The sequence below is a fragment of the Panicum virgatum genome, chromosome 3N (genome assembly GCF_016808335.1).
Source record: "Panicum virgatum strain AP13 chromosome 3N, P.virgatum_v5, whole genome shotgun sequence".
NCBI lineage: Eukaryota > Viridiplantae > Streptophyta > Magnoliopsida > Poales > Poaceae > Panicum > Panicum virgatum.
In genome coordinates, this window is record NC_053147.1 from 28,220,313 (window position 1) to 28,241,676 (window position 21,364).

The 21,364-nt window shown below is 45.1% G+C and overlaps 1 protein-coding gene across 1 annotated transcript; it reads right to left on the reverse strand.

Moving 5' to 3' along the window:
• Positions 1–19,005: 19,005 nt before the first annotated feature.
• LOC120667928 (protein MAIN-LIKE 1-like) lies at positions 19,006–21,364 on the reverse strand. Its single transcript, XM_039947908.1, has 6 exons — positions 21,071–21,364; positions 20,636–20,975; positions 20,138–20,545; positions 19,750–20,051; positions 19,420–19,678; positions 19,006–19,329 (listed from the first exon to the last, which is right to left on the reverse strand). Exons 3-6 carry the CDS (start codon positions 20,459–20,461, stop codon positions 19,036–19,038), a joined length of 1,179 nt encoding a protein of 392 aa, XP_039803842.1. The 5' UTR covers positions 20,462–20,545; positions 20,636–20,975; positions 21,071–21,364; the 3' UTR covers positions 19,006–19,035.

A 21,364-nucleotide genomic window follows, 5' to 3' on the forward strand; every position in this document is an offset into this window, starting at 1 on the left:
GAGGAGCACCACTTGGGATCTCTCAGCAGCAGACACCGCGGCCCCATGCGCGTCCTGAGCGACAGGTGAGGTCTCCGGATGTTCTCACCTACTCCGAGGGCCATGTCCATGCCCAGCAGAGGGCTAAGAGGGTCCGACGCCCTAGGGGTGGTTAGATATATGTGATGTTTGTATCTCTGATGTTTATTTGTAATGAGATAGCCGTGGACCGCTTATTTGTATCCGATGTTTATGATTGTACTAGTTTACTTGTCATTTGTTTCTATAGATACTATTTATGTGAACTTGTTATGTTTGTGGGTTCCATAATGCTCGTGAAATATGGGAAGTTCTTGCGAATTTTTTTCGTAATTTAATGAAGGACAAGTTAGGTGCGGTAGGAGTTAGCGGCCGAGATCCTGCCGACGATGATGATGACTACACGCTCGAATAGCTCAAAATAGGAACTATAGTGTATCTAGCTGCGAGTACGAGATCACAGGTTGCCACTGCTCAGCACGGCGATCACGGGTTTCCCAAATGTCACATTCTTTGCCCAGACATACGTGACAAAAGACGACAACCCAATAGCAGTGCCCTTCCACCATTTCAAAAAGATGTGACAACACGGCAACCACACCAGCTCACCTTCAAAGCAGTCTCTCTAGCGAGGACGACGGACCTGTCATTCTACAGCGAAGGTCTGTGGCGTGTAGTGGGGAAGGCGGCATCTAGGTGCGATCGACCGAGCGGCAGCAATGCAGTGCTGCGAGTCAGCATGCACAGAGATGCATCGAGTAGTCATTTCGAGAATCGAATCTAGCCTTTTCAGTGTTAGGTCATCTAGCCTCTTCACTGTGTTGTCATGTAGGCTTTTTAGGTGCATTTACACTCCACACTCCGGGTATCAGATCATTGTGCGCCTATAAATACTCCGAAGTTTGTGAACTCCCAGCAGCACTCAAACACCAAAGCTCATTGTATACCCAATGTCTGGAGGTGGGTCTAGCGGGAAGAATTACTACGGTTTTAGGAAAGGAAAAGGGGGAAGAAAGGGAGACCCCATAATATGGGAGGGGCCTCTTGGACCTGATTCCTTTCCGGAACCAGTGTTTCAGTTTCCGCCACAGCAAAAGAGTGAATTTACCAATGAAACTCCTCTTCGACAATACGATAACCGTAGAGAACCGTGGCCAAAATGCAGACATGGTGAGAACTGCTTAGTGCAGTGTGCACCGACGGGATGGATGGCGGTCGGCGTTTCTTTAAATGTCCACACGCATGGGTAATACTCGGTTGTTTCATTTCTTTTTCTTCAATGAGACACCTTACATGAAATTTGTTTTGTAGTCTTCCGATGCTCCAGAAAACTGTGGTTTTACTAGGTGGGTCGATCCTGCACCAATTGATTCTGTTCAGGAGTTCATCGAGTACCTCCAGATAAAGATCTTTGATCTGAAATGCAAGGTGAACCATTATGAGGAAGTGAGCGAGGGTAACAAAGACGACGAAGTTGATGATACCAGCAATGCTGCCGGCTCACAGGATGAACCATGCACTATTCCTTACTGCAACTGCCCTTGTCACAAGAAGAAGGGCCCTGCGCCTCCGGCACCACCGCCTGCACCACCTGCAATGGGTGGATACTGCGGAGAAGGCTCAACGCAGTTTGCTACGTGGGGGTACGGCTACTAGGACTACCCTAGTGCTAGTGACATGATGCATCGTTGTGTTTGTTCTGTTTTTTTAAAATTACCTAAGGCATGTTAGGTTAGTCCGGAATCTGTTTACCGTAGTTTGCAACGGGTTCTGCCATGCCACTGCATGTGTGATGTGTGTTTCATTATCGTTGTATTATGATGTAAAATTTGATGGTTCACATTATGTAATGCATTTCTTAGTTTTTATTTCTTATCGTTATATTAATTAAATGTGTGCTTTTTAGTATTCTAGTGACATGAAAAGCTCCCAGGGCCATGTCCGTGCCCAGCAGAGGGCTAAGAGGGTCCGACGCCCTAGGGGTGGTTAGTTATATCTGATGTTTGTATCTCTGATGTTTATTTGTAATGAGATAGCTGTGGACCGCTTATTTATACACATCAACGTTCGCCTCTGATCACTCTCGTATTTTCCATTACATACAATATATGGTATGTTTATACTTCGATGCTCCATTACGACTAAGTACGATTCAAACTCGACATTATGTACATGTCCAGTGAATGCAAAGTTAGGTACGAGACATACATACAAGCATAATACAACATTAACAATACTAAATGCGAATACATCTTAATCCGATGAACATCATATGTTATAGATCATGGCATGAAATCATCTAGGTTGTCATCCCAGTTGACAGATGGTGGTGCTGCAGGTGGTGTAGTATGGCTCGACGAACCTCTTGGCTTTCCCTTTCTCTCTTTTCTGGATCTACGTTCATGTACAAGGGGAGGAACATCATGTGTTGGAGGCCATGGTTTGGGGGGCATGAAGTCATCCATATCGTCATCCCAGTTAACACAAGTTTGTGCTGCAGGTGGTGCAACATGACTTGATGAACCTCTTACCTTTCCCTTTGTCTCTTTTCTGATTCTAGGTTCATGTAAAGGGGGAGGAACATCATGTGTTGGAGGCCATGGTTTGGGGGGCATGAAGTCATCCATGTCATCATCCCAGTTAACACAAGTTGGTGGTTGAGGTGCTGCAGCATGACTCGACGAATCTCCGGGCATCTGTTCTTGCGCAGGCCTAGTACTATCACCCGAAGATCTTATCCACCTCCTTCGTCTAGTTTGCGGCATAAGTCCACCGAATATACATACCAATTTACAGAAATTTGGTATCGTTTTGTTAATCAACTCCGTGTCCTCGGGGTAATTCTAGCATATAATTAAAAAACAATGTTACTATTTCATAAATATGGATTCGAAATGACGGACGGGATTACAACTGAATGAGAGTTACCTTAATGTACATCTCATACACCTCTGGCCGCATCCATATCTTACAAGAACTTTGTAAGAATCCAATGATATTAGGATGATTCGCTAGTTCACATACTCTCATGTATATCTTCCGACGTTCTAGCAGGTGTCCCTTTACATCTTGCGTCGTAATACCTCGAAATAATGTGAAATCTTTAAACTCTACTACTTTGGACAACACCATCTCTATCGTACCATCCGCTAACGGATCCAACTTCTTACTGATAACAAGATGGGTCATGATATCAAGTATTATACTAGATTTTTCTTCGGTCCATGAAAATCCTCCGCAATTGGAGGCAGCCATTGCCTTATGCTGCAATATCAATAAGGTACTTTCATAATTCTATTCTAATTCATAATTAATTTAAAAACAAGTCTGTAATAGTACTGAAATTGTAATACTAAACGAGTGTTATAAAGCACCAAATCTAATTCAGCTAATCCGCTAATTAAATTAAATTGTTATACAATATCAATGGATTCATACGGAAGTTACCGGTAGATCATAAGTACGCAATTCGGCAGAGCTTCGCCGCTTTTCTTCTCCTCACCCCTCTCTTTTTTCCTGAAATTTTAGCCTCTAATGACAAAGGGAATGGCGGCATATGGCGGCCAGGGCTTATATAGGGGGAAGGGACCCTGTCGCCCCCCCAACGGGCGACAGGCCCCTGTCGCCCCTGGGGTGGGCGACAGGCCCCTGTCGCCCGTTGGGGGGGGGGGCGACAGGCCCCCCTTTTTTTCCAGGGACCTCATTGCAAATTTTAAAAAAAAATTACACTTAGGGCCTGTCGCCCTATGGGGGGGCGACCGGGGGGTATTTTTGAAATTTTTCAAAACGGACATATATTTTTGAAATTTTGATTTTTTTTAAAAATATAAAAAAGAAAAAAATTCCGGAAGACGGAGCGGGCTGAGAGGTAGGGCCCAGTCAGCACTGCCTTTTTTTATTTTTTATATTTAAAAAATACAAAATTTCAAAAATATATAGCGGTTTCAAGAAATTGTAAAAATAGACCCCTGTCGGGGCGACATGCCCCATGTGGCCCCCTGTCGCCCAGGCAACGGGCGACAGGGACCTTTCTGTAATTTTTTTCTTTGAACAGGTCCCTGGTGGGGGACGTGGTGAGGGGAGGGGGCGGTCGCCCCCCCCCCCACGGGCGACAGGGCGGCGACAGGCAGGGCTGCCCTATTTAAACCCCCCTCCTCTCACCCCTCATTCTATTCTCTAAAATTCCAGAAAAAATAGAAAAAAGAAGAGAGGGGTGAGAAGAAGGAAAGCGGCGAAGCCCTGGCGAAGTGCGCATCTGTGTTCTGCAGGTATTAACGTTTGACCTTTCATTGTGATTTTCTGATGAATCAGAGTAGAAGTAATCTTTATATATTGAAATATTGGATCGTAATCTTAGAATAATAGTAGCTATTGTTATTTCAGCATTTCGCCATGGCTGCCTCCAATTTTGGAGGTTTTTTCTGGACTGAAGAGAAATCTACTATAATACTTGATATCTTAAAAGATCTTGTGCTTAGAAAGAAATTGGATCCACTTGCAGATGGTACGATAGAGATGGTTATGGCCAAAGTATTAGGGTTTCAAGTTTGCACACTATTTCATGGTATTACAACGCAAGATGTAAAGGGACACATGCTAGAACGCCGTAAGGTATACATGCGTATATGTGAACTTGCGAATCATCCTAATGTTATTGGATTCTTAGAAAGTACTGCTAAGATATGGATGCGGCCAGAGGTGTATGAGATACACATTAAGGTAACTTTCATTCAGATCTAATATTTAAATGTATTTTTAATTCATATTTTTGAAACTATAATATTATTCTGTATTTATATGCAAGGATTTTTCTACGGACACGGAGTTGATTAACAAATCAATACCCAATTTCCGTAAATTGGTATTAATCTTCGGTGGCCCTATGTCTCAAACTAGACGAAGGAGGTGCCGAAGATCGTCGGGTAATACAACTTTGCGTCCGCATGAATAGAGATCCGGAAGTTCATCAAGTCATACTGCACCACCTGCATCACGAACTTCTATTAACCTCGACGACGACCAAGATGACTTCATGCCACCCAAACCATGGCCTCCAAGACTTGATCAGCGAACTGGAGGTTCGTCCAGTCGTACTTGACCACCTGCAGCACCATCTTGTGTTACCTGGGACGACGATGATGATTTCATGCCCCCCAAACCTTGGCCTCCAAGACCTGATCAGGGAACCAGAGGTTCGTCCAGTCGTAACGCACCACCTTCAGCACCATCTTGTGTTAACTGGGATGACGACGATGATGATTTTATGCCCCCCAAACCTTGGCCTCCAAGATAGGATCAGAGAACTGGAGATTCGTCCAAGTCTTCAAACTCTCGTGCAGCACCACCCTATGAGAACTCGGATGATGATGTAGATGATTTCATGGCATGATCTATGATATGTGTTGTACTGAACATGGAAGTTTGAATTTGTTGTGTATAAATAAATGTTAGTTTACGGTTTCAATGTCTATAATTTGTACGTAATGGAAAATGCGGGAGAGAACAGAGGCGTATGCATGAAAAGTAGTTAATAACAACGAGAAGACAACATTGTTGGTACCATAAGACATAAATGTTCGGCCACTATGTCATTACAAAGAAACATACGAGATACAAACATAAGTCATATCTAGCCACCCCGACGGTGTCGGACCCTCTTCGCCCTCTGCTGGGCATGGACATGGCCCTGCGAGTAGGTGTGACGATCCGGAGACCTCATTTGTCGCTGAGGACGCAAAGAAGGCTGCAGTGTCTGCTGCTGAGAGTAACCAAGTGGTGCTCCTGTTGACGCTCCTTAGCGCCCTAATTTATATACCGCAAGCGCACGGGATCGTGGTAGCTTTTCCCTTAGAGTATTCCCCCAAGGTTATCAATCCGTGGATCGACAAAGAACTACCTAAGGTTTTCCATCTAATCTAACGGATCTATCCTAACATGAAGCATGAATTGCACGTATAGAGTAACCTTTAATAGATATGAGTGTTGTGTAAAGGTTGATCTCATCCATGAACATAGGCGTAACCATAGCAAAACCAAAGACTTGATTAGGACTATCGTCATCTAGTTGTAGTTCAAGCTAACGAGCAAATAAATCATGCATCTCAATCAATGGCATCTTTAAACCCAAAATCTCCAATCCGATCCTTCGATACCCCATCTACTTAAAGCAACGCCCTGTCACGACGCCCCCCTTTGGACGAAAGCACCCTGAAGCAAGTCAAACCCCCTTTGGTAGTTCCGCCATGAACCTCTAGCCACCATGACTACAAGATCATGCTAAGCGATCTATCTCGATAATAGATCTAGGATGAAGCAAACCCAAAGAAAAGAACAAAATCAAAAGAGAGAACATGGTCGCTAAAAGATTCGGAAGACATGATTATCATTACTCACATAATAGATTCGTTTGGATCGTCACCACCGAGTACAGACCATTGACGACTCCAACTAGCTCATGAACTCCACCATGGCACAACCACGCAGAGAGGCCATGGCGGCTAGGGGCGGCCTAAGCCATCTCCTAGACAACTTCGAAGACTTGCGGCGGCCGTCATCTCCCTCCGGTCTTGGCCCTAGGTTTTCGTCGAGTTCTGGGTGGATGGATGCTGCGAGTTGAATAAGGTGCGAGCTATTTATAAGCCGAGGAAGCCACCGGTCGAAGGGGAGGCCGAACCGCCTCGAAAACGGGCTAGGCCGGCTGGCCTACCCTCTTTCGGGCTCGCCTCGGTCTCATCTTTCGCGTGTAGACTCCTCGCATCTTCTAGAGTTTATGTCCTTCACGATTGCACCCCTTTGGACGTCGTTATCTTGGAGATATCTTCGGGGAAAGGATAGGATAGGGAATCCTTCCTTAAATCTTCATTTGCTTTGCTTAATCCCAAAGTATCTTGATCTCATCTTTGTGGGCTTGGTCCTTTGGGCTCTCTTGGAGGATGGATGTGCATGAATGGGCTTCGAATCAACATGGGTTTTGGTCCTCCCTTTGGGTTTTGGCCTTCGTCTTTCTTCGTGTTGGCGCTCGATCACGGGCCTCGTCATTTCATGCTCCAAAATAGGCCAAAAACCTGCAAAAACAAAGTTCCTCCAAAATATATGTGCAAATATGAAAATGACCAATAATTAGGCCGGGGTTAGGACGGTTAGTGATTTTGATATTAAATTCATGCCATTATCAAGGATAAACAAGGGATAAAATGGGTACTTAAGGAGCGCCAAAATTCCCCACATGCAACCTTGCTCGTCCTCGAGTAAGTCTAGGAGCTTTGCTTATAAAGAAATCAGCGTTGCCCCTCAATGTCCTTTCTACACTTAGTCATACATAACAAGACATATTGCTCTCTCAAGTATTTAGCATTAAAGTTCATGTTGTGACCGGCTACTTTTTCATTATGGAAGATAGACTAGCAATTAAAGAACAAGCCATAATAATAAATAAATGCAATGCTCTCAAACTTAAGCGAACTTCAAACTTTTACCTTGTTTCATCGTGAAGAGTTTTCAAAAAAATGCATATCAAACATAAGTGAGGTTCTCTTGCAAAAGATCATGGAAATACGCATCTCATCAAGTCTCTCAAGGCTACATTAGATTGTCTTCAACCTATTCTACTCATATATAAAAGTGGAAGGCTTATGTGGAGGTTGGTAGGTAAAAACAATCATAGCAAAACATTATATCTGAAATATTGTCAAACTAAGAGAGAGATCTATTGGATTTACTGAGACTTGTCAAAAAGGCCATTGGACAAATAATGTTGGCGAGGGAGAAAGATGAAACACACACATTTAGATAGGTGGACATGTGCAACTGGCAAATGGATGATCCCGAGACACAAATGAAATTCTCGTTATCGGATTGCACATGGTTGGAAGATTTGAGTATGGAATAGTTCTTCAAAGTAACTTGGAAAATTAATGAAGCCAAAAAGAGCTAAGGAGCATTTTATTCTTCTCTTTTTTTCTTTCATTTTTCTTTTCTTTTCTCCTTTTTTTCATTTTTCTATTTCTTTTTTTCTTTCTTTCTTTTTGCTCCTTAGAACTTTTGAAAACATATAATACTTACCCAGCCATCCCCCCATGCTTGAACGAATGCTCGTCCTCGAGTATGAATAGTGGGAGAACCAACTAGCTAGGGTAAGTATCTCAAATTCACCTTCTTCTTCGTAGAATCTCTTGAATCTCCGGGGAGCCTTGTCTCCCAAAACTTTTATTTATAGGGTGCCCTTGATTCTTTTGATTCCGTCGAAATGATAATCCATACTCAAATTGGGTTGTGGTCAAGGAGATAATCACAAAAATATATTTTTGGTTTAGGGTGGATATCCAGCGAGGTTTGCAAAATTCCCGAAGTAAAAACTCACAATGCATGGATAAATAGGCTAGCAGAAAGAAGGTTACACAAAAAAACGAAATGACCAGCTTCTTAGTCTCATACCAAAGAAATCAATCTTAATCCAACTCATCAAAATATAAGTTTGCAATCTAAAGGTTTCATAATGAAAGAATATGTATGTATATGCTTTGGTAGGTAGAACTTTGCAAGAGATTCACAAATGTAGATAGCATAGGAATTAAGTTTTCAAATTAAACAACACAAGGTGTAAGGTCATCGGTAGACTTAAATCAAAGAGCAACATAGAATATGTGGGTCTAGAATTTAGTCATTTAACATCCACAAATAAAAGAGCCAGTATTTAATCATTTTAATTCCATTTAATTGAGAGCAAATGGTCAAGTCATATACAACATAGCGTAGGTAAAATAAAGCGGCAACTTTCATCATTTTTCCATAAGCATAAGGCATTGCCAAAATGTATCAATGTGGTGAGCACAAAGTGATGGTGGTTATCATTCATTGAAAACAAAAACAAATCTAGGTTGTACTCCTAGTAGCCATGTTATTATAGGGAGAGATATACAAATGTTGCATCTATGGTTGAAGGCATATATATATAAGCATTTAGAAAAAGAGAGAGTTGAGGAAGAATTACCGTCCTTCTCGATTCTCGTAATGAAGTGTAGTGCGGCCTCCCCCATACTTAACCATTGTGCTAAGCATGAAAGAAGAATCATGAGCATCTTGTGGCAACCGTGATTATCTTACTCCATGAGATCTTTCTTCCTGAAGCGTCCTCTCATAGGAGAAGACTTAAATGTGTTACAAACATCAGTCCCAGGAGGCTGATGACACATTTATTACATCAGATGGTTCATTACCGTACAACTCTACGCGGTAGTGAGCAGAGAAGCGCCACTATCACGAGGATTACAATCCACACACACGCAACGATATTAAATATAAACAGAAGGTCATCAAAGTCTTGCGCCATGCGGTATCTCCTGCGGGTGACCCTAATCCACAGGCAAGGCTAGGTGTAGGACGGTACCCTAATCAACGTCCTCTGGAACGAAGTCTGGGTCTTCCTCTGTAAAAATTAAAAATGGGGTGAGTACAAACGTACTCAACAAGTTCAACCACACCCACGTAGGGGGTATAAACAGAATATAATGCACAGGGTAAATCAAGGATAAGGCTAGGGTTTAATTTGCGGAAAACAGTATTTTATGCAAGGGTTCATTTGAAAGAAAACATTTTCCAAAACCAGTTTCCTTGTTCCAAGTAACACAAAGGGTTGATCCACACGGAATCCAAGGTTTAAGCTGCTACCGGACTCCTCATCTGCCGTAGCACACGGCACACTGCCGGGCATATTTCCAAATCAACTCACGCCAACCCATCCCACAATAAACACTAGTTATGTGACCACACCGTAACTCGCCCAATACCGTGGGCATGGCTATTTGAATAGATTCTTAACTCTGCAGAGGTGTGCAACTTTACCCACAAGCGGGGTACCGCAACTCGATCACTTTAGTGTCGGTGCAGATCCCAACAAAGCCATTACCCACCTTAGCTAGACCTGACTAGCCATCACGGGATGCACCAAGGGGTTATCAACCTATCACAGAGGTTCTAACCGGGGCATAAGTCACACAGAGCTAATCCCTTCTCCTTGATCACCCGTTGCTCTCAGCTCTCCTGATGGCTATCAGACTAACTAGTGGGGTTTATGCTAAGCCGTTGCCCATACAACGGTCGAGTGGTTTGCACGATAGTGGAGTTAGGTGAGATGACACACCAACTCGGTCCTTAGTTGTGACAAGATGGATATCTCCCTTCCTTGCCCTGCCACACAGGCACGAGCACACCAAACGGCAAATCACACAGAAATGCCATCCATCCCGTCTAGACTTATCTTTTCAAAAATTCCACTTTTGTCCCTTCCCACACACACACACACACATTTTCTTTATAAAACAAGTTGTATTGAGTATGAGGTCCTAAGCGTTCTAGCAGTGATTAATGTCCAAACAACACAATCAGACATTAACCTAGGTGGTCAATGAATGGTTATAACAAATCAAGGGGTGGCTATCCAACCTTGTTTTCAGCAGGCAAAACATATGCAAATTTTATAAAACAGGCCAATAGGTTGTGTTTATAAAAACTAGGACAAAACATGCATCAAAGGGCGGGATTGAACTTGCCGTCTTTGAAGCCTTCGGGGAGGTCCTGATCGAAGCACTGTCCTTCGGGTTCGGGGTCGCGGAACTGGTCCTCGTTTGCCTGCTCACAGTACTGCTTGTCGACGGGCTCTCCTTCGTGTACACCGTGATCTACGGCATATACAAACAAACACACAATCAAGAAAAAGAAATAAAAGTTTTTATCCTTGAGCTCGAATCGAAAATAATTAGGATATGGGGTTCGGAGTAATATTTTAGGGTGGTTTCCTTGTGGCATGGGCAAAACTATGTCATGAGAGGCGTGGTAAAGTTTTAGGTCGATCCGAGGTCCTTTGGCACATGAAATGATAGGTTACAGAGAGGGTTAGGGGTTAAAACGGGACTCAAGGGCCTATTTGTAAATATTTCTAGGAGTGGAAGGGTTTGATCATAATTTCTGGAAATATCTGGAGCATACTAAAAAGGTGTAGGGGTTTATTTAAAATTAAGTATATAAAGTGGGAGGGTTTATTTGCAAAAAGGAAAACAGGAAGGGCCTTTTTGGAAAAAGGGTTATAAAGGATGGGGATTCTTTAGTAAATAGAGGGAAGGGAAGGGGTTTTTGGGCAAAATGCCCCTCCTTCTTCTACCCCCCGATGGGGCAAAACAGAGGAGGAGCCCAGGGCGCCGGCGGCCATGGGCTCGCGGCCCTGGGGGCATGGTGGCGGCCGGGAATAGGGGGAAAGGGGCGGGGCGACGCCGAGATTTGATTCCCCTCCTCAATTTCAGAGGAGGGGCCCGCGGGGAGGAGTGCGGCGGCCATGGCCGTGGCGGGTCGGCGGCGGCCGTGGGCGGCGCGGTAGAGGCGGCCAGAGGCGGGTGTCGGTGGGGGAAAAGGGAGAGGGAGGGTCCGAGCACCTACCTCGACCCTTGGTTTGGGCAGGGAGGTGGTGGAGCGAGCTGGCCACGGGAAACAGGTATGGTGGCGGAGCAAGCTTGCGGCGGAGGCACTGTCGTGCAGAGGAGGGGGTTGTGCGGCGGTGGGGGTGGTCGCGGTGCTGGGGAAACGGCGCGGGGCCTCTTTATAGGCCAAGTAAGGCGGTAGGGAGGGCGGTAGGGCGGTGGCCGTGGTGTGGCCGGCCGGCGAGCCTCGCGGGCGCCATTAATGGCGTTTTGGCCACTTGCGAGCATCGCGGAGCGGCGCACGGGCGGCGAGGCGGCCACAGGTGACAAGATTGCTCGGGCAGGCGCGCGTGGGGGAGGACCGACCACAGTGTGCGAGCAGTGCGCCGTACCCGGCTTCGTCCTTGACGGCGGCGCAAGCGGCGAGGTGCATAGGGGGGCGGTGGTGATCGACGGGTGGCGCAGTGGGTCTCCGAGCGCGTGGAACGCGTGCGACGTGCATTGACAGGCGGTGGCGAGCGGCGCAGTGTGTGGCACAGCGGCGACACGGCGAGCGGCACGGCGGGCGTTGCGTCACGCGGAGCACGTGTGCGAGGCGCGCGCGTGGGCGGCGTGGAGGCAGCCGGGAGCTTGGCGTGTGCCGCGGCATTGGGCCAGACGAGCCGAGGCGCGTGCACGCGAGTGTGGGCGGGAGCGAGGTGGCGAGCGCAGGGAGGAAAGCGGCAGAGGGGAGCCGGGCCGGGCGGCGCTCGGGAGCAGAGGAAAGAGAGAGGAGAAGGGAGGAAGGGAAAAAGAAGAAGAAAAATGGAGAAAAGGAAAAGAAAATAAAAAGGAAAAATGGAAAAATGAAAAGGGGAGAGAAGGAGAGAGATTCGCGCCGAAAATTTCGGTAGCGACCATGACGACGGTCGGGCACGTGCAGCGGTCGCGTGCGTGCGCGGACGAGGCCACAGGGAAGCGGCCGGGGTTGGAAATCAGACACTTAGAACAGAGGGAGATTCCGGAAAATAGGGTCCAGGGTTTATGGGAGTTTTTGAGCTCAACGATGAAAAGAAATTTTGAAAAATTATTTAGCGTGTGATTTATTTGGTAAATTTTCCGGGATGTGACACTTCCTTGTCCACGAAATCCTCCCCCATGGTTAGCATGATGCTGGGCGTGGAAGGAGAAGATGGACCATCTTGCAATTTTTGAAGTCCTTCCCTCATGTGTATGAATATCATCTTCAATGTGTCTTCACCTTTGTTGCCTCAATTTTCCTTCAACTTCTTCTTGTACAAAGTCATGGTCCCAATCATTGCTTCACGTCGTCGTCGCCTCCTTCAATTCCTTGTTGTACCATTGCTGCCTCATCTTCATGAATTTTTCTTTCAATTTTCTGAATAGAATGTGTACTGAAACATTTCTCTATTGCGAAGTGCACGAATTTTCCTTTCCAACGAGTCCTCATTCGCCGAAAATTGATTCCGAACAAGAGAGTTATGTCCATTTCGTCCCAGCGCTGCAATCTATCCCGACGAATTTCAGAACGCACAACGTCCAATGTTCTTGCCATATCTCCTTGTACGGGTCTTCAAATTCATTGATCTTGGATGCGTTGGAACGGGAATTTCATGGAGCTTCTTAATATCAACTTTTTATTCCTTGTACGTCTTTGTCCATGTACAAAATTTGATGAAAACAGCTGTGCTTGCTCTCAAACTTTGGAGGTGTTGACGAATTTGATTTCTTCTTTGATCACGAATTCATGAGAACGCTTTGCCATGCCTGCAAAACAATCAAGTGCACACACTACCCTCGGGGTGATGGTCGGGAGTAGAGACAAATGCCAACAAACCAAGCATCCCTAGACTCAACTTGTGGCATGAACAATGGAATGGATGCAAAGTGCAAATGCAAAGTTAGCAAAAGCAAGTGTTAGCAAGGTTGAAAGGACCTTTCGATGTTGTTCCGTAACTAGCTTATTCAAAAACAATTGCTAAGAGTGACAAAAAGCCTTCGCGACACTTCGTAAGAAGTGAGGCTTTTGTCAATGAAAAGGTTATTTATCGAAAAGGACCAAGCAACCGAGCTAACAAGGTTTTAGAAGTAGGTTTATGGGTTTCCTATATTTTTTGGTTTAAAACAAAAATTTTGAAGAGAGAGTGTTGGGTATAGAAATTCTATCTAAGGTGGTTTTTCAAAAAAAACTAGAGAGAAACAAAAGTTAGATTTTTTTTGAAAAGAAAAACATAACCTATGGTTTTTAGGATTGCTCTATGAGTGGTTTTCCTAAGGGTTTTAGGATCTCAAAAGCGAGGCTAGTCAATGTTTTTAGAATTTTTTTTAAATGCAATGTACAATGCAATGCAAGGGTGAGACGAACAATATGGTATGCAATGCGACACGGGGTGGGTGAACAAAATGATATGACATGATGAGGTGGTCTAAAACAAAACATAAAGTTAGCCTAAGTTAATTAGCCACAAGTTTAGAATCAAAGGGTGGTGCAACACTTCATATTTCCCTCTAAAAGGACACAAATAAAAAGACTCTAAACACTAATAGGCACACAAAATGGTCTACAAGTTTCCCAAGATCAAATAACAAAGTGCTCCCTCAATAACATTTAGAATAAACAACATGAAGTTGTGGTTTTTGTTAGAGCAATGGTACAATGTTACTTGATATTCCAATTAAAGAGTGCAATGTAGAAGGTCATATTAATATATATATAAAATAAAAGATCGGGTTGCCTCCCGCAAAGCGCTTCATTTAAAGTCATAGAGCTCGACTTTCTTACCTTCAAAAAGATGCGAAGCCATGGTCCTTCATGCAAGTGGTGAAGGTGTTCCATGCAACTCTTATTCCACTTCCCATGTTGGACATGATCAATCACGCTTAATGGAAAATTTGTCCAATCGTCTCTCACACCATCTTCACCTCCTTCTTTGTTGTCCTTCGTCGCTACCTTTTTTTCACGGATTTTCCTCTCTTTCCAGATTGGGAGTTGTGCCAACCAATTGATCCAATGCAAGGTGCACGAAATCTTCTTTCCAACAAGTCTTCATTTGCCCAAAACGCATTCAATTGAGGGAGTTATGCCCCTTTTTCCCCGTCACTGCAATCTGCCCCGTGCTGATTTTAGCATGTGCATCTCCGATGTTTGAGACATAGCTCCTCCCGTGGGTCTTCAATTGTATCGATCATGGATGCGTTGAACTGAGAACTTGATGGAGATCCTGAATATTCAACTTTCTTGCATTGTAAATCTCTGGACTTGTGCACAAAATTGATGAGGCTTAGCGACGTCCGTTCTTGAAACTTGAAGATGTTGATGATGGCGTTCAAAATTTTGGGCATGGTTTTCCTCCTCATCATTTGAGTTTCATGTCATGCATGGTTAGTGAAATTCGGGGCTTCTCCCGATATGTGCTCTTTAAGGGTCATGAGCTTGACCAAGCGCAAAGCAAGATCGAGATTTGCAATTATTTGTAAACATATGCAACATAATCACATCCTCAATTAAATTTCATCAATAAGGCATGGTGTAATTAAATGCAGCATGTGTTTCTTGCATAGCGTGGAACTCATTATTAGGCAGAGGTTCTTTAAGCATGAAATCAACATTCTCAAGAAACTCTAGCCTATCATCAAAAGAACAAGGCATAGAATTTAAACTTTCATTCCGACTATCGGTTCGAGCATGAGATTTTTAAAGATTATCAACAAAACCAATAGAAGCTTGAGAATTCAATGTATACCTTAGCCTCGGAGCTTTTTTATACTCATTGGAGTCGTGGTGCTTTGTGCGAGATGTCATCTTGATGCACTCTTCATAGTCCGTCGTGGTTTGCTTCTCACGTCTCCATGTGTTGAATGTTGCGCTCTTGTAATCCGTCGTGGTTCGTTTGCAACATCTTCGTTTGTCGAAGGTCGACCGCTTGTGCCTTTATTTGCCAATGTCATTGGGGTTCTTCCTCTGCTCTAAGCCTCTGAATTTTATCATGTACGCTTGATGAAAGCATCGCCCAAGCTCCCCTTCATTGTTGTCATCGTCATCTTCTCTATCTTGTTCTCATCTCATTGCTCCTGCCTCTTCTTCATGGAATCTCTCCTGTATACTCAACAGAACATATACCAAAATATAGATCTATTGAAATATTTATGAAATTACCTTTCCAACGAGTGGTCATTCATCTTAAACCGAGTCCAAACGATGGAGTTATGCCCGTTTCACTTTTGGCACTGCGTGCAGTCCAGAAATTTTCAGAGTGCACACCCTTCAATGTTTTGGACATAACCGCTTGTAGGAATATCCGATTGACTTGGTTCTTGATTTGTTGGAACAGGAACTTCGTGGAGCTTTTGAATATAAAAAAAATGCTTCTATTTTCTTCTGAGGTAGAGCTGGACATTGATGAGAACAATATCTTCTTGTGAATTCATCCGAAGATGTCAATGATTTCGATCATGTGGTCTTTGGAACGTAGTGTCGTGCGTCCCTAGGCTTCAAGGTCATCACCATTGATTACCAGAAAATATCACGACTTCAATGATGTGTCTTCTCCATTGTTCTTGCTCTACGCAAGGTGTCGGGATTGGAAGATGCTCCTGTGCTTCGTGTTGATGATCCGAACGGTTTCCTTCCTTGATAGCATCACTCGATTAGAAGTATATCGAGCATCCCACTGGAGAAGATAGGTGGTGTCGTGGTTCTTCTAATATTGTTGCCTCTAGCTTAGGTCAACTTCAAATCATCATCTTTTGCGTTCACAGCCTTCCAGTCATCCTTTGACATCGTCATCACCTTCTTCGTTGGTTGCTACTGCCTCTATCCTCGTTGAATTCCCCTTCATCCAGTGCAGAACATGTACCAAACTTCTGCTCCATTGCAAGGTGCATCAAATTATCTTTCCAACAAGTGGTCATTCACCCCAATTGGACTCCGGATAAAGAAGTTATGCTTGTTTTATTACGGCGCTGCAATCTGTCCAGAGGGATTTCAGAACGCGCAGCGTCGAAAGATTTTACCATAACTCTTCACACCGATCTCCAAAGTTGACGGTTCTTGATCCGTTGGAAAGAAGACTTGATGTAGCTTCAAAATAATCTATTATTTTCTCATGGTACTTCTCTAATCTTGGATGAAAAACTCATCGCAACAGTAACACTTCATAGATGATGATGATCGCACGATTTTCTTCGCGGGCATGCTTCATACCTATTGCTTGAACAAACAATTCTTCCCAAAAACATTAGTCTTTAAAATTAATTGACACGGCGGCGTACCTTATTTATCATCTTTTGCTTTGGGGAGTGGGGACTCGATAGCGGATGCTGGGCCACTAACAAAAGTTAGCACCTACCACTAAAGAGCGGATCTTGATGTTATTGCCGTCATGTTGATGTGGACATTGTCGATGTTCCATGTCGAGGCTCCTCGATCATCTTGTTGCCGATTATTGAAATTTGTTGAAGTGGATTATGGACTTCTCGAAGTCCAAGTTTGGTTTCTAGCTTTTTCCACCTGATTTCAAGGACAAAAACAAGAAAACAAGGGTATATGCAATAATAAAAATTAGGGTTAGTCCAAAAAACTAGATAGATCGCGCTAGGGTTCGAGTTGCCGATCCCCGGCAACGGCGCCAGAAAAGCTTGTTGACGCTCCTTAGCGCCCTAATTTATATACCGCAAGCGCACGTGATCGTTGTAGCTTTTCCCTTAGAGTATTCCCCCAAGGTTTATCAATCCGTGGATCGACAAAGAACTACTTAAGGTTTTCCATCTAATCTAACGGATCTATCCTAACATGAAGCATGAATTGCACATATAGAGTAACCTTTAATAGATATGAGTGTTGTGTAAAGGTTGATCTCATCCATGAACATAGGCGTAACCATAGCAAAACCAAAGACTTGACTAGGACTATCGTCATCTAGTTGTAGTTCAAGCTAACGAGCAAATAAATCATGCATCTCAATCAATGGCATCTTTAAACCCAAAATCTCCAATCCGATCCTTCGATACCCCATATACTTAAAGCAACGCCCTGTCACGACGCCCCCCTTTGGACGAAAGCACCATGAAGCAAGTCGAACCCCCTTTGGTAGTTCCGCCATGAACCTCTAGCCACCATGACTACAAGATCATGTTAAGCGATCTATCTCGATAATAGATCTAGGATGAAGCAAACCCAAAGAAAAGAATAAAATCGAAAGAGAGAACATGGTCGCTAAAAGATTCGGAAGACATGATTATCATTACTCACATAATAGATTCGTTTGGATCGTCACCACCGAGTACATACCATTGACGACTCCAACTAGCTCATGAACTCCACTGTGTCACAACCACGCAGGGAGGCCATGGCGGCTAGGGGCGGCCTAAGCCATCTCCTAGACAACTTCGAAGACTTGCGGCGGCCGTCGTCTCCCTCCGGTCTTGGCCCTAGGTTTTCGTCGAGTTTTGGGTGGATGGATGCTGCGAGTTGAATAAGGTGCGAGCTATTTATAAGCCGAGGAAGCCACCAGTCGAAGGGGAGGCCGAACCGCCTCGGAAACGGGCTAGGCCGGCCGGCCTACCCTCTTTCGTGCTCGACTCGGTCTCATCTTTCGCGTGTAGACTCCTCGCATCTTCTAGAGTTTATGTCCTTCACGATTGCACCCCTTTGGACATCGTTATCTTGGAGATATCTTCGGAGAAAGGATAGGATAGGGAATCCTTCCTTAAATCTTGATTTGCTTTGCTTAATCCCGAAGTATCTTGATCTCATCTTTGTGGGCTTGGTCCTTTGGGCTCTCTTGGAGGATGGATGTGCATGAATGGCCTTCGAATCAACATGGGTTTTGGTCCTCCCTTTGGGCTTTGGGCTTCGTCTTTCTTCGTGTTGGCGCTCGATCACGGGCCTCGTCATTTCATGCTCCAAATTAGGCTAAAAACCTGCAAAAACAAAGTTCCTCCAAAATATATGTGTAAATGTGAAAATGACCAATAATTAGGCCGGGGTTATGACGGTTAGTGATTTTGATATTAAATTCATGCCATTATCAAGGATAAACAAGAGATAAAATGGGTACTTAAGGAGCGCCAATAGCTCCTCCTAGCTATGAAGAGCCCAAGACATCGGGGTCAGCTTGCTCCGCGGGTGAGAGGGAAGTGAAGTTGTCGAGAACTTCTAAGTTGAAGCCACCGCTATCTGGAACGAACGTGTCTGAGACGAACCCTGCATAATATGTAAATGTGAACCAACATATGTTGTGTCTTAACTTTGTGAAAAAATTGAGAGTGTTATGTACCAGGTTGTCCTGAGGAAGAAGGTCTAACGCCTGCATCTGGATAGAATCCTACGCATAAAAAACTTGCACGTCAGCGTACACTATTGTAGTTCATAGTAACATGTAGAAAATGACATATGAATCATCAGCTAACCTAGGTAGGCTGGTGTCGATGGCGGCGGTCCCATCCCTAGGTACGGTCCCCCAACTGGCGCTGTCCCTCCAAACATTCCCATCCCCTGCTGTGGGACAAAGTGGGATCCTTGTTGGCACCAATGGCCACTATGGCCGAAGGAAGCAGAGGGACCGAATCCTGTTTGTGTCGATTAGTAAAAGTATAGCAAAAATTGATATTATTTAAATTCAGTATCCACGTTACCTGCAGTAGTGTTCCACTGGCGTCCCTGATCTGGCTGAGAGGTCGGCTCGTGCGTCGTCGCCGGACACGGGAACGACGTCGAGGCCTGGGACGATCCTTGGCTCTCTTCATAGTCCACACGGCTACCAAAGTCGTGCAGTACTGTACGCAAGTGGTCACGGTGTCTGGACCATGCCTCTCTCTGCTCAACCTGGGTCATAGGGGAACTGTGATCCACCCTCGTGAGGTAAGCGGAGCAGTCCGCCTCCATCATGTTGCAAAGTCGAAACTGCATTCATTTTAGTAATGGAAAATTTACTTGCATACTGAATAATATTATGAATTTGAATCCATTCGCAAACACTATGAAGAGACTCACCGCGCCAGCTAGTGCTTCCACGTGGTGCTTGGCGTAGCCATCCCGAAGACTCGCCTGGTGTGGCTGCGGGTTCGTGTCAGGAAAGACCAAACGAGCCCAAGTCCGAGGCAAGTACCAGGTGAGGTAAGCCCTGAAAGAGCTGTCTGTGTGTGGTCCTGTCGGCTCGACCATGTTCTCATCTGCATCGTCCCATTGCTCCAACCACGGTTGCATCGTGGTGAGCCAAACGGCTGAGCACAGCATGCCACTCCTCGACAACCTACAAACGTGGTAGACAAAAAAATCATTAGATTCGATACGATTGAATAATACAAGTGCATTCATAATTACCTGTGGTTGTGCCGTTCGACTCGGTCCAAAGCCGTGGCCACCGGAAACTCCTGTCGCTGTCCAAACTGTCTCATGACCCTGTGCGGGCAATGCGCCTCAACCGCGATGTCGTAAACAAGGACGGCTGTAGTAAGCCACATGCCCGCATTCGCAGAGCAGTGTGGAGACAGGCCTAAAGGTGCACGTCTCGCCACCGCCTCTGAGGTGTATGGCTCCCAGATAATGTCCGCTGGCGTCAGCATATCCAGCTCCGACACGAACTCAGGATATGCACGCCTAACCTGGGCATGTGCCCAAGATCTCTGCACATCGAAACATATGAAATTAATAATGAGCTTCATGTATCAAGTAACTAACCAAGACAGAAGTAGTGTTTCCACGAATGTACCTGACGCCAGTTCCAGAGGGTACCCATCGTGGGCCAACCCTCCTCGTCGTCGCCGTACAAGATGTCGTGGTATGGCTCCTGGCTCACGATAGGGCGACCAACCGCTATTCTCTCGTATGACCAAAGCTGAAGCAGGAGTGGGCACCCCGAGAAAATAACCTCACCATCGGTCTTGCTGCACCCATCGCAGAGTCCACGGTAGGTGGCCGCCAATACCGCCGAACCCCAACTGTAGGGCGGTAAGTCATCCTCTGCATCCGCAATCTCTCGTGCGTATGGAAGTAGGATCCTGTCGACGGAGTTGCCATGGGTGTTGTTGAACATGATGTAACCAAACAACCATAGCAGGTACGCCTCCAGCAATCTGGTCACACTATACTCGTCCGCATCCGCATCCAACTGGGTAGGCTACATACACAAATATGATGTACGATTTAAACTCACAATGAAACATATGAATTTTAAAAACATAGTGTAAAGATGAATCAAAATATATACTGTAAACTGTAGCAACCAGGTCTTCGAAGGACCTACGGCTCGCGGGTGCGGGTTGATCGGTCCTGCTGCTGCCACGCGCTGTACCGGAACAAAGCGCTCCTCCAGGTCATCCTTCCACGAAGCCGGCACCACACGCGGACCTACGGCATCACCGACGATAGGGAGACCCAGTAGGTAGGCCACGTCCTGCAGCGTCGGAGTCAGCTCCCCACATGGGAGGTGGAACGTGTGAGTCTTCGGCCTCCACCTATCCACTAGCGCCGTCAGGAGGGATCGGTCGAGCTTCACAATCCCACCCTCCACAAGACGGCCCAGAGTCAGTAGACCGCACTCACGTAACCTGAAACAATGGAACAAACGAAGAAAAATGAGTACAAATATTACAAATATTATAAAATAAACAATGGAACTAACATATAAAATTTAAATACATACCTTTCGACCCAATCTTGGTGTATAGAGATGACCTCTCCTGGTGGACGCGGTCGTAGCACTCCAAGGGCTCGGCGCTAAACTGCTGCGGCGAAAGACCAGTGGCTCACGTCGATAACAGGGTCTAGCAACGAGCCCATACCTGCATTAAAACATTCAAATAGGGTTGCACGATTAGTACAAAGGTAAACATACGTATAGAAACACATTCAACAATATAACACCTTATATGTTTTGGATTGTGCCACCAAGCAACAGCACCGAGTCGACAGAATGAACTTACAATGACTTAAATCA